At 36.8% G+C, this 16410-nt stretch overlaps 1 protein-coding gene across 1 annotated transcript in view; it reads left to right on the forward strand.

Annotated features, from left to right (window-relative positions):
- The window catches only part of LOC579954 (protein mono-ADP-ribosyltransferase PARP3), a 15484-nt gene extending 1124 nt beyond the window's left edge, over nt 1-14360 (forward strand). Inside the window, exons 2-12 of the mRNA XM_780042.5 lie at nt 2476-2733; nt 3972-4094; nt 4965-5165; nt 5887-6013; nt 6947-7170; nt 7492-7554; nt 8671-8763; nt 9208-9294; nt 9818-9995; nt 10697-10843; nt 12229-14360. Of these exons, the coding sequence (XP_785135.3) occupies nt 2557-2733; nt 3972-4094; nt 4965-5165; nt 5887-6013; nt 6947-7170; nt 7492-7554; nt 8671-8763; nt 9208-9294; nt 9818-9995; nt 10697-10843; nt 12229-12401 (1593 nt within the window). The 5' untranslated portion in view covers nt 2476-2556 and the 3' untranslated portion in view covers nt 12402-14360. The remainder of the gene's footprint in view (nt 1-2475; nt 2734-3971; nt 4095-4964; nt 5166-5886; nt 6014-6946; nt 7171-7491; nt 7555-8670; nt 8764-9207; nt 9295-9817; nt 9996-10696; nt 10844-12228) is intronic.
- The last annotated feature ends 2050 nt before the right edge of the window (nt 14361-16410 follow it).

Consider the following 16410-nt stretch of genomic DNA (forward strand, 5'->3'; position numbering starts at 1 on the left):
GCCGAGTCTCGACACGAATGGACTTAAGAACTACAGGCCCATCGCAAAACTGCCATTCCTTGGGAAGGTTTTGGAACGTATTGTGTCACTACAGCTGAAAGCCCACATTGACAATCTCGGTTTGTTTCCAATCCACCAATCTGCCTATCGGAATCATCATTCTACTGAGACTGCAACTGTCAAGGTCCTAAATGACCTACTTCTAGCTGTAGATAAGGGTAATGAAGCTGTCCTCATCTTGCTTGATTACACTGCCGCATTTGACACTATCAACCACGACCTGTTACTCCATCGCTTAGAGAACGACTTCTCCATCACCGGCACCGTACTTCAATGGATTCGCTCCTATCTCATGCACCGAACTCAGAAGGTGATCATCAATGACACCAACTCGGAATCATTTCCCCTCATCTGCGGCGTTCCTCAGGGTTCCGTGGTCGGCCCCCTCCTGTTTGTTCTTTACACCAGCCCTCTCTCAAATGTTATTAACCTTTATCAGAATATTCAACACACTATGTATGCAGACGACACCCAGATTTATGTAACTCTTCACCCAAACAGCAGGACAGTAGCCGCGAACAAACTCACCAGTTGCCTCAATGAAATCAAAACCTGGTCTTTTCAAAACTGTCTCTGCCTTAATGATTCAAAATCTGAAATGATTCATATTACTTCTAAATTTCGGAACTCAGACCCCTTTCCTGATCTTGTTATGAGTGATGGCTCTCTCAGTTGTTGTGCTTCTGTGCGTGACCTTGGTTTAAATATTGACAGCAATCTTACTTTCAAACAACACATTAGTAATATTTGTAAGTCTGCTTCCTTTGGTATATATAAGATCAGTAGAATCAGGAGGCTACTTGACCGACCCACAACTTCAAAATTAGTCCATGCTTTTGTCTCGACCCATATCGATTACTGTAATTCTTCTCTTTCTGGCCTCCCTCAGTCACATCTAGTCCCACTTCAAAGGGTACAGAATAGCGCTGCTCGGCTTGTGACTCTCTCGCGTAAATCAGAGCACATAACTCCAATATTGAACTCACTACATTGGCTTAAAATTCACCACCGCATATCCTTCAAAATTCTTCTCCTGTGCTACAAAGCTATCAATGGCTTAGCCCCCTCTTACCTTTCCGATCTCATATCCTTACGTTCCCGTACGTCGTCACGAACACTTCGTTCATCTTCCACATTACTGTTAACACCTGGACCCCGCACTAACACCCGGTATGGTGACCGCGCCTTTTCAGTTATTGCCCCCGCTCTCTGGAACAAACTGCCCGCCTTTATTCACTGCGCCCCCTCTGTATCTCAATTCAAATCTCTACTCAAAACCTATCTTTTCAAATTGTAAATTGCAGTTGTGCGTCGGTCAATGGAGGTGCGCACCATATTTGTCTTTATTTAGTTGATTGCCACTGTTTTTCTTACCTTATCTATGTTACTTTTGTATTTTTGCTTTTTCTTCTAATTTAATTCTACGGGTTATAGTCTTCTCTTAATCAGAACACTGTGCGCTTAGAAACATCAGTATTAAGCGCCTAATAAATGTTATGTATTATTATTATTATTATTATTACAAACAAACATGCGGTATAAATCGCAGAATCAGAGAAGGACTTGCAGCGACTTTTGGATGTTGTCGTCAGAGAAATTTATAGTGACGAGAGGATTATCACTAAATTACAAGAAAACAGAATGCATGGTAATTTCAAAAAAGGGATGAATACCATGCTCTCTTAAGATCAACAACAATCAAATTAAACAAGCCACCTCTGTTAATTACCTCGGGACTACAATTACAGACGATGCAAGAGGCAAGCAAGAAATCAAGAGAAGGATTGCACTTGCAAAATCAACTTTCTCCAAGTTAGAAAACATCTTAAAGATTAAGAAGCTGAAGATGAAGACGAAACTTCGCGTACTCAATTGCTATGTGTATCCAGTTCTGATGTATGGATGTGAAGCTTGGACCTAAGAAAGCAACTGGAAAGTTGTGAAGTTTGGTTCCTGAGAAGGATGCTTAGAATTCATGGACAGAAAGAGTTTCTAATAATGAGGTATTTGCCATGGCAGGAACAAGACAAAAGCTTCTGAATGATATAAGATTAAGAGGTTGACAGCTGAGCTTCTTGGGTCATGTTATTTGAAAGAATGGTTTGGAAAATCTTGCATTGTCTGGAAGAATAGAAGGGAGGAGGAGTATGGGTAGAAGGAGGATTCTGTGGATGAGTAGCTTAAGGAGTGGGATTTCTGAAACTGGAATCGATCTCAGGGAGAATGAATTACTTTATAGAATATGGGACAGAAAGTTGTGGCATTCCATGGTCGCCAATATCTCAGGACATGGCACGTAAAGTAGAAGAAGAAGAATAACTCGAACACTTTCGTTTGACATGTTAGTCCAATTTGTTTTCAAATGAATGATCATGAAGCACTTTTAATAGCATTGTCTTTGTAATTTTCTTGCAGTGGACTGTGGATCCCTCTAAAGTAAAGGCAAATTTATAACTCTTCTGACTTCTCAAGTAACACAACTGTATCATATTGACCATGCCTCCAAAGAAGCGAGCAGCGAGCACTAAGGCTGGCGGGAAGGGGGCTAAAGCGGTGAAGAAAGAACCAGATGATGGAGGTCTGAAGGCTGCTGTTGAGAAACTGAAGACAGCAGACAAAGGAAAGAAAGTTACTCATACTAAGGATAGCCTGTGCAGCTGGCCTGGTACAGTGGTAAGTTGTTCATACACGTACTACATTTTAAAGGGGGAAAATAAAGAGAGAATTTCTGGTACATATGTGTTCATTCATGCTTCTGCCTGTGAAGATCATCTTCCTACTATCTGGACAAAATTCAAGCATAAAGTAGAGAAGAAAAAAAATAGTGATGATAATTTCCCAAGTGCTCTCTTCCTTGATGACATTCACAAGACAATGCAGATACATAAGCATTAGTTGTGATGATTTGTTTTAATAGATAAGGAAGTGATTCGGTGGATCAATCAAGTAGACAGGATATATAAGAGAATGGTCTGTACACTGTTCTTAAGGTATAGACCAGTTCTGGTCATGCTATTGCATTGTGAAAGAAACGTTGGAATCGATCAGAAAAGGTTGATCATCTAGCATATAAGTATTGGTGTGTACTGCAATGTTCTGGAATCATCAAAATGATAAGAAATTTTGCCCAGTTTTGGTAAAGTTACAAGCACTATACACAGAAAGATGTATACTACGCGATAACTATCCAGACCGGATCGATATGATAATTTACCAAATTTATCAATTAATAGGCATGTATCACCACATATTAGTTGAAACATATTCTTTACCATGATTGGAAATAAGAGCTTCCATTTCCTTTTTGTGTGAGAGGGGGGAGGGGGGCGTTTCCAAAACTGGTTTATACCTTTAAGACATTCAACCAGAGTTTCTGTTCAAGCTCGGATGACTTCCAGTTTATCCCATTGCATACGAGGACTAGATGGCTCCTGTATGAAGCCCAGCAGAATGATGGATTCATAAGCCTTGAAGTAGGGGAGGGGCTAGGGGGATGCAGCCCCTCCCCCCCCCCCCCCCAGCGAGGTGCACAAATATCATCATATTTGAACAGTGGGGTGCCCAAAGCCCACCCATATCCATATTTGAACAGTGAGATGCCTGAATTATCTCACTTTTGATCAAGAAGTCCATGAATATGGATTTCCTGTGATTTTTTACTAAAACCAAGGAGTTCTTGCTAAAACAGTGTCAATGTTTTTGTAATGTTAAAAAAAATAAAAAAATTAATGGAACAATTGTAAAGCTATGCCTGTACATGGATTCAGTAATTAAGAGATTAAACATAGGCATCAAGACTAAATTAGGTTTAAGTTTTCATTATGCAATATGATATGATTTTGGGTCCATGTGCTTGTATTTTCTACATGAAGGTTCCTTCTTAACAGTAGTTTTTTTTTTTACATGAACAGGTGGACGACTATGACTGTATGCTGAACCAAACAAATATAGGCCACAACAACAACAAGTTCTACCTGATACAACTCTTGGAATCTTACTCGGAGTATGCTGTGTTTACACGATGGGGAAGAGTGGTAAGTAATCATTTATCAATGTTAAATCTGAGATGTGTGGCCCTACGTGTTATTCAGTGTCTATGATATGGTGTAATATTGAAGCCCTAAAAAAATTGCATTTCAAAATGATAACGAAGTGCCTCAAAAAAGTAATAAATCTTTGAGTGACCGGTTTTACCATACTCATTTTCCCCAAAAGACTGTAGTGTTATAAAAACCGTTAGGAAAACATTTTTTTACATTTTGATTTCCAATCATAAATATCTTGATAATCAGACAGGTGATCGGCTTGTAAAAGTCGTGTAAAAGACCTAAAGGTTTATAATTATCATTGCAGCATGAGCTAAATCCAGGATTTTGTTTCAGAATCTGAGACAAAGTTACCCAATCCCTTTAAGTCAGAGATTCAAAACATTTAACATGTACATTTTGTTTTCATCACAAACTAGTAAAACTAGGAAGTTCCAAAAGAGTGTAAGAAATAATAAAACCATAAGAATTATGGCAATCATGCAGTGTAAGATGGATAAGCTATTGCACCATAGTCCTTACAACAATCCTTTGCATGAACCATATGCCCTATCAATCACCCCTACCACCCTTGGTCAGCAGTATCACAGATGCCAAATACATATATGTTAACCACGATTTCTCGCTAATTTATACCAAGATAAAAGTTATGATTGTCAGAATTTGAGTATGAGAAATGAAAACCCACTCCTCCTTTAGTGGACCCCTCTGTTTCCAACATGTATTTCTAGATTTGTTGTAAATGCTTATAATTGATTTGTTATGTTTTGTTGGAAACATGAATGAATTGAAATTGAAATTGAATGTCTAAAGAGAACTCTTGTGAAAAAAATCTTACACTGCCATCTTCCATTCCAGGGAGAAACAGGTATGAACGCCACCCAGGAATTCACAAAAGCTGACGAGGAAAGTGCTATAAAGTACTTTTGCAAGAAGTTCAACGACAAGACCAAGAACAAGTGGGAAAACAGAGCCAACTTTGAGCCCAAGGCGGGCAAATATACCCTGATAGAGGTGGAGGATGCTGATGAGGAGGAGCTTCAAGAGACCAGTGACAAGGTATTTCTGATTGGGAGGTGGGGGTCAAAAGCTATGCAATATTGTTTTCAAAAGGTATACAGTCGCCTACCGTAATTCTGTATCTTAAGCAAACGTCTTATATGTATGTCCAGACAAAACACAACCAAGAATTATTGATGTTTTATCATAAATTAATCACGATTATAGTTAATAAATGACACATATTTGTAAAGCTTAGATCCTCCTCTTTCATTTGATGCATGTTTCACGCATGAGTGATTAAAAACAATTTGAAGAAAGGGTACCAAAAAGTCAGTTGGCGAACGGTATCTGATTTTTAAAGAAAAAAATCACATTTCCAGAAAGTTCATTTTCTGCCCTTTCATATGACACCTCAATCAGGAAAAATGAGCCAGGAATAACAAAGTTCTGTTTGTTTAAAGTAATGCTTGCAATTCCATAATTTTGTTAAACAAATTTGCTTTACTGGCTGCCTGCCTTAGCAACAAACTACAAACTCTGTTTCGTCGACGATCAGCCATGCATGAAGTCTTTCATCTTCTTTGTTTTTAAGGCAGACAGCCAGTGGAACGGATTCATGTTATTAAATTATGGCCATACTTTTCCTTATGTTTTCACTTTACTTGTATATGTTTTAAATGATATGCACATACTTCTACTTACTTTCATTTAATTTTTATTTGAAAAAAATGGACAGAACATACATTTCTAGTTTTGTGTTTTGCTCATTGATTATCAGCTTGCTGAGGTGGATGACTCAACTAAGGCAGTACAACCTTCTAAGTTGGATAAGGCTACACAGGAATTTGTCAAACTGGTCTTCAATGAAGACATGTTCAAGGAACAGATGACCAAGTTTGAAATTGGTACGGTATATGCTAAATTCGTTTTCAGTAGCTGTTATTAATATTCTCTAGTTTAAAGTGATTTGTATTTAGCTACCATTTGAGAGATGCAAGGTCTATGACAGTCTACACATAGGGGCTCTTTGATTCTTTGCCCAAATATGCATATATGGTCAGGTGCCCTTTAGCAGAGAGATTTCCATGATTTCAGTGCAAACAAATTGTAATATCTTATCTTATCTTTCTAGTTCTCGTATTTTTGTGCTTCCATACAGATTAACTTATTGCAAGGCCTAGGGTTGGATTGCTCTCTTAGAAAGCTGGTTTGGTCAAAATGTTGTCTTTATCGTCATTGTGGCAGCAGAGGGATATAAAACCTTATGTACCCATACTTTTCTTGAAAGATAGAGGATATAAAAAATTTAGCAGCAAGATTCTTGTTTAAATTACGGTTTGCCATGACCAGGCTGGATTTTAGTAAAGAGAAATATTCAAATCAGGTTTTGCTTCATTGGTGCTAACTTGTCAATAACTTTAAAATGTAGTCCATTTTTCATGTTTTACATAACAATAAGTTATAGGTATGTTTCTTCTCGTAAAGCGAAAAAGAGGAAAAATCAAAATCTTATTGCATATAGCGGTGTCGTGGTTGAGTGGATATGTCACCAGACTATCGATCACAAGGTCCGCGGTTCGAGTCCTGCCGTGGCAATAATGTCCTTTGGCAAGACATTGATCTACATTTGCCACTCTCAACCCAGGTGATGTAAATGGGTACCTGGCAGGAATTAATTCCTTGAAATGCTGGAGCGCTGTAATGGCAGCGAGGCTAAAGCCGGGGTAATAATGCGCCTCAGAATAGAATTTCTAGATAGACGGCGCTATAGATATGCCTATTATTATTATTATTATTTAATTAAGCATTTCTCATCTGATTATATGTCTCATCTGCAGATGTGAAGAAGATGCCTCTGGGTAAACTCAGCAAGGCTCAGCTGGCCAAGGGCTTTGAAGCATTGGAGGAACTTGAGGATGCGATACAGAAGAAAGCAAAGAAGCCCAAGCTGAGCGATCTCTCCTCCAAGTTTTACACCATCATCCCTCATTCCTTTGGGAGAAAGATTCCTCCTGTTATTGATGATGCTGAGAAGATTCAAGCCAAGAAAGACATGCTACTGGTAACTTGAATCTCAGTCTCATTCTTGCCCTGTCTAGTACATCATTATACATTGTATACAAGCTTCACAATACATGCATGTACATTTACAGGTACTGAAAGCTTTGGGTGAAACAATTGGTCGCTTATATGTTATGTAATGGTATAGCATGGGTTTTGCCATTGAGAGTCACTCGTGTGATGGGGGGGGGGGGGGCATAGGTCAAATATCAGTCCAATGGGTATGAGCCAAGTAACATTCTTATAGATAACCAATTCCTCTGATTTTCCATTACTGATGTTTTTTTCTTCTTCTAATTATGTTTTTTCCCAATATTTTCAGGTTCTGGGAGACATTGAGATTGCTCTAGGTATGCAGAAGGAAAAGAAGAAGAAAGATGCAGCGGTAAGTTTTTTGTTCCTGTCATGATAATGATTTTATTGAGATATTTGTCAAAATTATGTATTGAGCATGAATGATTAGATAGCTAAGCAAAATCTAGTGGCATTAAAAAAAACTACAGCATTGTGTCTTGCAAATCAATGTTCTCTTTCCCCATCAGAGACTTTTTGACTTGATAGACATGCACACAAACTCATATTGTGATATTCAGTGCTTGCTGCCATGACTTGCTACATGTACAGGTAGATTCCAGATAGGTGAAAGGCTTACAATACCACAAGAGTCAGCCAAATACTAGATTACCATTAGATAATCCCTTTTGCCCTAAACCTGGTTTCTGTTGTGCCATTAGGTATCTGCCCACTACCTTGTCATATTCAATCTAGTCCTTAAATTGTTACCTTACCTTGTTATTTTACGTTTTGATAATTTCACTTTTGTTCTCATGTCATTTCTCTGTTTAGTTTTACTTGCATCAATAATATTGTAAGTGCTTTGATATAAATCTCTTATGCAAAGCACTATATAAATAGAAGTTATTATAATATTTTTATAACCTTACAAAATGTTAGATTATTGCTGAACATTAGCAAAATAGCAATAACAGCCTTGCTCCATCAAAAAAAGATGGATTTTAAAAACTGTTCCCTAAAGATATTTTAAGGTTTTCCTTCAAAACGCAACCAAAAGGGACCTTGTGTACAATTAAATTATTTTGTTTGTAATATAATATGTAGTGCTCTGTGAAACGAAGGAAACGTTCGTTTGCTAAGCATGCCTGTTTATTGTGATCCCTTTGGATACAGAAACTAGGCACTATGAACATGACGGACAAAGAAAGAGGGCAAAATATACAGTTCCTCAATCTACCCTCAACAATTTCTTTGGTAGACAAAGGAACATCCCTTCACTGCTATTATCTAAAAATGTGTAGAACAGGTGAATATGCATGTGACACTTGTTCTACACATTTTTACATAATAGCAGTGAAGGGAGGGATGTTCCTTTGTCTACCACAGCAATTGTTGAGGGTAGAATGAGGAACTGTATATTGTGTCCGTCATGTTCATAGTGAGGGTTAATGAGTAAGGACGTTTTTCCCTCGTTCTCGTTCTTCAGGCTGGTGATGCAGTCCCTCATCCTCTGGATGTCAAGTATGAGCTTCTCAAGTGTGAACTGGATCTTCTGGACCCATCATCCAAGGAGTTCAAGGTAAGCAGATAGCTAACCAGACTATTCAATATGATAAGTGATGAGCAAATAAAATTAATTATTCTGAGTTAAATATTTTTTTTCTTTACCAGGCCTGATAATTACCCGATTTAAATTGGTTTCCCAATTATCCCCCCCCCCCCGATTTTTCCCTTATTTTTTCTGTTTTTTCCAATTTTCTTACTCATAAGGAGGGGCATGTTGTTGGATGCCTTTTTTTTTTCTTCATTACTCAAGAGGGAGGTGGTTAATTGAGGAGGAAAAAAAAAAATATATATATTTTAGTGCTCACTATCACCCCTGCTTTATTTATGTAGTAAAAGATATGAGAATAGATGTTTTGATGTTCTTACAATACAATGATCTTTTCTCTTTCGCTTAAATTCAGCCTAGGTTGGGCTCACCGAGGTTAACGATACACCATTTTTTTACTTCCTTCCACAGATTGTCAAAACCTACGTTGCTAATACAGGATCTGGTAATATGGATAAGAAACTACTCCATGTTTGGAAGATGGACAGAGAAGATGAGGTGAATTTCTTTCTTTCTTTTCTTTTTTCTTTTCACTCTTACTCATAGGGTTTTGTTGCAAATGGATCCTAAACTTTTTCAGTGGTACTTACATGAAAGTTTTTTTTTCTTTTCTTGCCCTTATATGGCTTTACTGGAGATTAAATAGCTTAACTTAGAGGATTATGGATACATGCAATTTTAGGATGGTCCAAATTTGTCAAGTGTGTGGCTACTTTGTGGCTGACAGCATATCCCTGGACCTTGCAGTGTGTTGACCGCACCATATTTATTTTTTTAAATTGCCCTGCTTGCAACTGGCTAGGCTTTATGTGAAAAATTGACCGTAAAAATAAGTTTAAAACATGGATATTTGATTCTTTATACATATATTTTGAACAAATATAACTTCTGGCCGTGTGTGGATCCTGGCTTTTATAAAGAAGTATTGAGAAAATAGGACAGGATTTTTAAGTTGATAAAAAAAAACTGAACATGTTTTAGTTTGTCTAATTCATCGGAATCTGTGTTCCATATTTAACAGGGCGCCAGATTTGCTGAACACAAGGATATCACAAACCGTCGTCTGCTATGGCACGGTACCAATGTAGCTGTAGTAGCCGCCATTTTGAAGACTGGACTACGCATCATGCCACATTCTGGAGGAAGAGTAGGTCGGGGCATATATCTCGCATCGGAACAAAGCAAGTCAGCTGGATATGGTAAGTAGTCATCAAATGAGAATCTGTTGATTAGGAAATAAAAGATCATTTAGCCTACATAGTGTTTTGGCTTTAGGCCTGATTTCTTTAAATTAAACAAAATGCATGTCTGTATCATATCATGAAAGCCCATTTGTGTTGGACATTTAGATTTCAAAGTTAAACTTTTGATCTCAATACACAAATTCTTTACCTCCAAAAACTCTGAGCTGTTCAGCCCCATCTTTAATCAACGTCGTGACCTGAGTTAATTGCCCTAGTTCCTGACCTAATGGGCAATAACTGGGTCATAGACATTCAGGAGTTTGTTTTTCTTTATTTGCAGAGAAATGAATGACCAATTACATGACACTTACCCAATGATGCAAAGGTTCTACAAAACTTGTATAAAACATTTTTTTTACGACGGATAGTCAACCTGTTTGAAACGTAGAGCCCCTCCTACTAACCATCCTCTCCAACCGGCGCTATAATTCTCTTTAGAACGTTAAGATCAAGAAGGATTACCAACAGTCCTTTTCAGGACTATACACACACTCAAGAGAGAAAGATTACTGACAGTCCTTTTCAGGACTCCCCAATCCTCCCCCTCTCTCACATGGTGCAACCTTAAGCCTATACTACTGTATATCCATGTCACCGTGCAAGCCATATAAAATTTTCACTGTTCATTTATTCTCATGTTATTTGCATTGATACAGTTGGATCAGCAAATGACGGTAGAGCTGTGATGTTTCTGAATGAAGCGGCCCTGGGTAAAGAGCACATCATCAAAGCCAATGATTGTTCTCTGAAAGAAGCACCTAATGGATGTGATTGTGTCATCGCTAAAGGAAACCAAGAACCAGGTATGATGTTAGGAAGAACATGAAAAAATAATATTTCTGTTTGGTAATTCCTTGAATTCCTATTAAAGGGGGTGTAAACTGACAATACTACATGTCTTTCCCGTGGCCTGACTAAGGGCCAATCAGGTATAATTCTCCTACGGACGCGACCGCAGCAATCCTGTGCATGCAACATACGCGAAAACGAAGCATGTGGAGAACTTTGGTCTGTTTCACAAACGCTGACCATGTAGAGTCTACCGCTAATCAAGTCTACTGTCCAAAAGGAGACGTAGATGGCGTTCCCCTGTATTATTTTGTCAGGTTACACCCCCTTTTAGACTTCCATTCTCATACAAATTACACCTTGGCAAGTCGCAAGACCAAATCTGTGTGTAGTAGGAAAATTTCCCCAAAAGTGAGAGACATCCATCTTTTTAATGGCTAACAGAACACCAAATGAAGACCAAGTGATGCAACAATCAATTTCACCAAGTATCAAATACATAGCTCCATCCTGTACAAAATAAATGAGAATGAAGACGCTCGTCACTTACACGTATATGACATGAGCAGTTGGACATGAGCATTGACTGAACACGAGCATTAAAATAAAAAATGCTCAACTGATAATAAATAACCCTAATTTGCTCAAAACCACCAGTTTGTTGCTTGAATGCGTGTCTTGTTTTTGTCAATTTCATAAAAACTACAGAACTCAATCCTGTTCATATTAACCTATTGCCTTTAGCAACCACTTGATGACTTTATTTTATACGGTAACCACATGGTTTCTAAGGCAATGCGTTAATATATCCTTTTGAAACTCCAATTCTGTAGTTGGAATAGGAGAATTAATGTAAGGGGTTAACCTTTGTAGTTTTATCCGGAAGAACCCACGTAAACATCATGTTATGTTAAGAGCTATCACAACATCTCTCCAGAAAAATCATCGCTAATCCCAATTTACCTCGTTGTCTGACAGATATGTGATTGATAGTTGTGATCAAGGCCCCATCTTTAAAAGAGTTGCGTTCGATCCAAATCAATCGCAAGTCCTCCAATCAATTGCAAGTTTGCAGGCGCTCATTTCTTATGTATAGTTGGGAGTAATATCAACTCTTTATAAGGCAAGTTCCAAGTGACAAATGCAGAACTTACAGACATGTTAATGGAAAAAATACATATATCTACTCTTTTGTATATTCGGTAAAAACCTGTCTATAGCGATCGCCCGAGAGAAACACAAAAAAGTGCTCTTTTAAGACATGTTCCTTAATAGTACTTGTTTCAATGAGACACTGTTTTCAAGGGAAACAAAAATGTGGTCTTTGTAGACAGGTGGTCACTAAAGCAGGTTTGACTGTAGATCTCATATCATGTCCTATGTTTTGTGTTTTATTCAGATCCCAAGAAAGAAACCATTTTGAAGTTGGACGGTAAGGACGTGGTCGTACCTCAGGGCAAGCCGGTCCAGCAACCAAAGTATTCCTCCTCTCACTTCTACCAGAGTGAGTACCTCGTCTATAAGGAAAGCCAGAACAGGATGAGATATCTCTGCCTCTTCAAGTTCTTTTAGTTAGTCTCTGCTAGGAGTATCATCCAAGTTGGAGGCTAGCTGTGAAAGAGATAAGTGCATGGAGTTCTTGAGTACCAGGATGTAATATGTCTGCCTCTTCAAGTCCGGGTAAAGGTCCTGTCCACTGTGAGTGGCAGAGTTGTCTGACCCGATTCATATGGGAATCCATTATTTCTAGGGGGTGTTTCACAAAGCCTTTTTTCAATGACAAGGGACAGAAATCAGTGGCTAATCTGCTGATAACCAATCAGAAGCAAGGATTTCACTAGCTTATAACAAAAACTGTCATTTGTCACTGTTGACATGTTTCGTGAGACACTCCCCTGGTAGTAAGCCTGTGAAAATGAGAGAATTTGTTAGTCAACAGGTTATAGGAGATACATGTGGAGAGTTTAATGTAATATTTTATACTAACCCAGCATTCTTATTCATTTTGGATGCAAGTGCAAGTTAGACGTTATTTTTAGAATTAGGCTGCAACTCAATTCATCATTCACTGCTTGCTGTGCCCTATACAACCATGCTATGTAAAGCAAATGTTCCATGTACTTTATTTTGTACATGTGACTAAAAGTTAAGCAAATCATGTTTGCCTCATATTTTGTTACTTCATCAAAATAGAGTCCTTAGAGAGGATTGCATTACAATTTGTTTATAAAAAGTGCATTTTATTGTTGAAATTATTGTATAAAATTATATCTGAAATATCTTCTACCATTTTTTAAAGGAGACTTTGTAAGAGGAAACATGTGCCGAGTCACATGTCAAAAATATAAAATTTTGTTTTTCTTTCTATCTCTGATCTTTTAAAACTTATTTTTTCTGTCCTCAAAAGTTGTGATTGTAATCACAATATGAACTGAAGTCTATATGCTGTTTTGAATTTTTTTTCTCCAAAATGATTTGGAATACATAAGAGCTTTCATAATGATGTCATGTTTGAACTCACCCTTTGACTAGCCAGGTTGATTGAATGTTAAAATATATGCTGAAATATATTATAAAACACAATTTGTTCAATATTTACTATTTTCAATACTGATACAACTTTGTTATGTCAATATGATTACGCAGCTGTAATGATGGCAATAGTATACTTCATGATTTTAATTCATGTAATATCATTCTATCAGAATTTTTTAAACTTTTAATATAGATTTTAAATTTAAGTCATGAAATACATCTTTAAAAAAATATATTAATCAGATTTCATAATCTATGAATTCACTTGAGTCTTTGAAGAAATATTTTATAAGATTTTAAATTTTAAATATGTATAAAAGTGTGTAATGGAGTAATCACTGTTATGATGTTGCAGTAGGAAAAATGCATCTTTGAAAAATATGTTAATCAGAGTTTATAATCTATGCATTCACTTAGAGTCTATAGAAAAAATATTGTTAAGATTTTAAATTTTAAATATGTATAAAAGTGTGTAATGGAGTAATCACTGTTATGATGTTGCAGGAGGAAATATATATATATATATTGTGAGAAGTGCAAATAGAAATCAAGAATGCCTATAAAGTTATGTTTGGAATTTCTTGAATCATTACTAGGTATCAATGTGCCCTTGATAACAACTATAGAAATCAGCATTTTTAATTGCATTTTATAAATGTTGAGTATGTCAATTTATGTACATGTTTGTGTGAAATGTATTAATAACATATCTTAGTTGTTGCTTATATTTTGAATTGAAGAAAAAAAAATGCATACACATGTACGTTGTAGCTTCCTACTGTGAATGTTTGTAAATCTGTATATTTTTCCTGCTCACCTTGTTGAGAAAGTGATTCTTTCTTAATTATGAAGCAATTTTGTTGCTATTTTCAGTTTTGTAGTCACCAGAGTACAATGTATCATATTGTATGGAAGTGTATTCCATTTATACATGTAGAAAAGAAAACAAAATCACTTTCAGTCAATAAAGATTTGACACGAGTCCAATGATCTTAATTTTTTTGTTTCAAGTTATTATGCTTGTTGTTGATTTTGTTTCATAATTTTCCATGATCATAATCATTATGATGTCTGGTGAGTGAGGAAGATAATATGAGGGGGAAGAAGAGGAATGGGAAGGAAGAAGAGATGAGACAAGGCACCCGAGTGGTGTGAACCAGTGGCAATATGGGATTGAACCGTGCGGGGTAGGGGGGGGGGGGGGCAATTGTTTGAAATGATAAAATAACTGTTAAAGAGCAAGACATGAACACGACATAAAAGAACAAAGAATCAACATGATGAGGAAGTAGAAATCCATGAAAAGATGGAAATAGATGATGAAGAATGAAATATGAGTAAAGAAGATAGGATATATTTCGTTATGATAATCAGGATACATTTTCTTTGCCCACATGCAAGTACACAAGCGTATTAATGATCTTTTATCATTCTCTACTATACTTAATCATTTTTGTCTCGCCTGCCTAGCAAAAAGCGAGACATAGGCGCCGCTTTTCCGGTGACGGCGACGGCGGCGGCGGCGGTGTCAACATCAAACACCTAAGGTTAAGTTTTTGAATTTTTGATATAATTTTTAAAGTATAAGTTCTTAGTCATTGAAACTTTGACTATAGGGTAATCAAGTATCCCCAATCATGTGAGTAGAATGTCAGATCACAAAGTCAAGGTCAAAGGTCATTTCAGGTCAACAGACTTGGACTATGTTGTAGCATCATCATCGAAAACTTAACCCAAGGTTAAGTTTTTGAATTTTTGATATAATTTTGAAAGTATAAGTTCTTGGTCAATGAAACTTGGACTATAGGGTTATCAAGTCTCCCCAATCATGTGAGTAGAATTTCAGGTCAATAAGTTAAGGTCAAAGGTCATTTAAGGTCAACAGACTTGGACTATGTTGTAGCATCATCATCGAAAACTTAACCCAAGGTTAAGTTTTTGAATTTTTGATATAATATTGAAAGTATAAGTTCTTGGTCAATGAAACTTGGACTATAGGGTTATCAAGTCTCCCCAATCATGTGAGTAGAATTTCAGGTCACTAAGTTAAGGTCAAAGGTCATTTAAGGTCAACAAACATAGACTTTGTTGTGGCATCAACATCAAGATTTTCAAAATGCTTCTTCTTCGTTATTTTTCAACCGATTTTGATTCTGATTGTTTCATATGATAGGGCTAGGAGGGGGATTTAAAATTTCTACACAAAATCGTGAAATTCATTATCTATGCTAATTTATGCAAATTATTCGAAATCACAAAAAAGGCTTCTTCTCCTTCATTTTGTCGACCGATTTTGATTTGGTTTGCTTTATATCGTAGAGCTAACTTTGGTACACTAAACTTCTACACAGAATTTTGAAATTGTTCTCCATTAATTAATCATGGTAATTTATGCAAATTTCTTCCAAAAATAACAAAAATTGCTTCTTTTCCCTCATTTCTTGACTGATTTTGATTTGGTTTGCATTATCTGGTAGAGCTAAATTTGGAACAATAAAATTCTACACAGAATTGTGAGATTTTGCTTCATTGATTATTTATGGTACTTTTTGCAAATGAAACGAAATTATGTCCCTTCCAGGGCATCAAATTTTTATTTTTTGACCAGTTCAAAAGTGTACCACATAAAATTTACGATATTTGTTGTTGCGAGATGCGGATGAGCGCTACGTCATTGACGTTCTGGTTTATCATATTGAATTGCGTTATGCAGGCGAGACCGCCGAGAGCGTTTCCCTTGTTGATTAAAGGCAAGGAACTCTCTAAACACTCCTAACGTATTCATGTGTAGTATAAAAGAAGAAAACAATATGAAATCGAACTCATATTCATTTAAGAAGGGAGAACCCCGTATCGATCCCATATCAATATTCTTTCCCGTGATGGAAGGAAATGTATGGAATATGTCTTTGTAACATTTAAATTGCAGTGTTTTATATGATTCTCATAGGCTGATAGGGGAAACCCCCTCTCCTATATTATAGAGGGGGAAAAGTAATGGGCTGTCCCCCTCTTTCTCTCTCATATAGAGAGAGAGAGATGAGGG

Source organism: Strongylocentrotus purpuratus, unplaced genomic scaffold, assembly GCF_000002235.5.
Source record: "Strongylocentrotus purpuratus isolate Spur 01 unplaced genomic scaffold, Spur_5.0 spur5_scaffold_6, whole genome shotgun sequence".
NCBI lineage: Eukaryota > Metazoa > Echinodermata > Echinoidea > Camarodonta > Strongylocentrotidae > Strongylocentrotus > Strongylocentrotus purpuratus.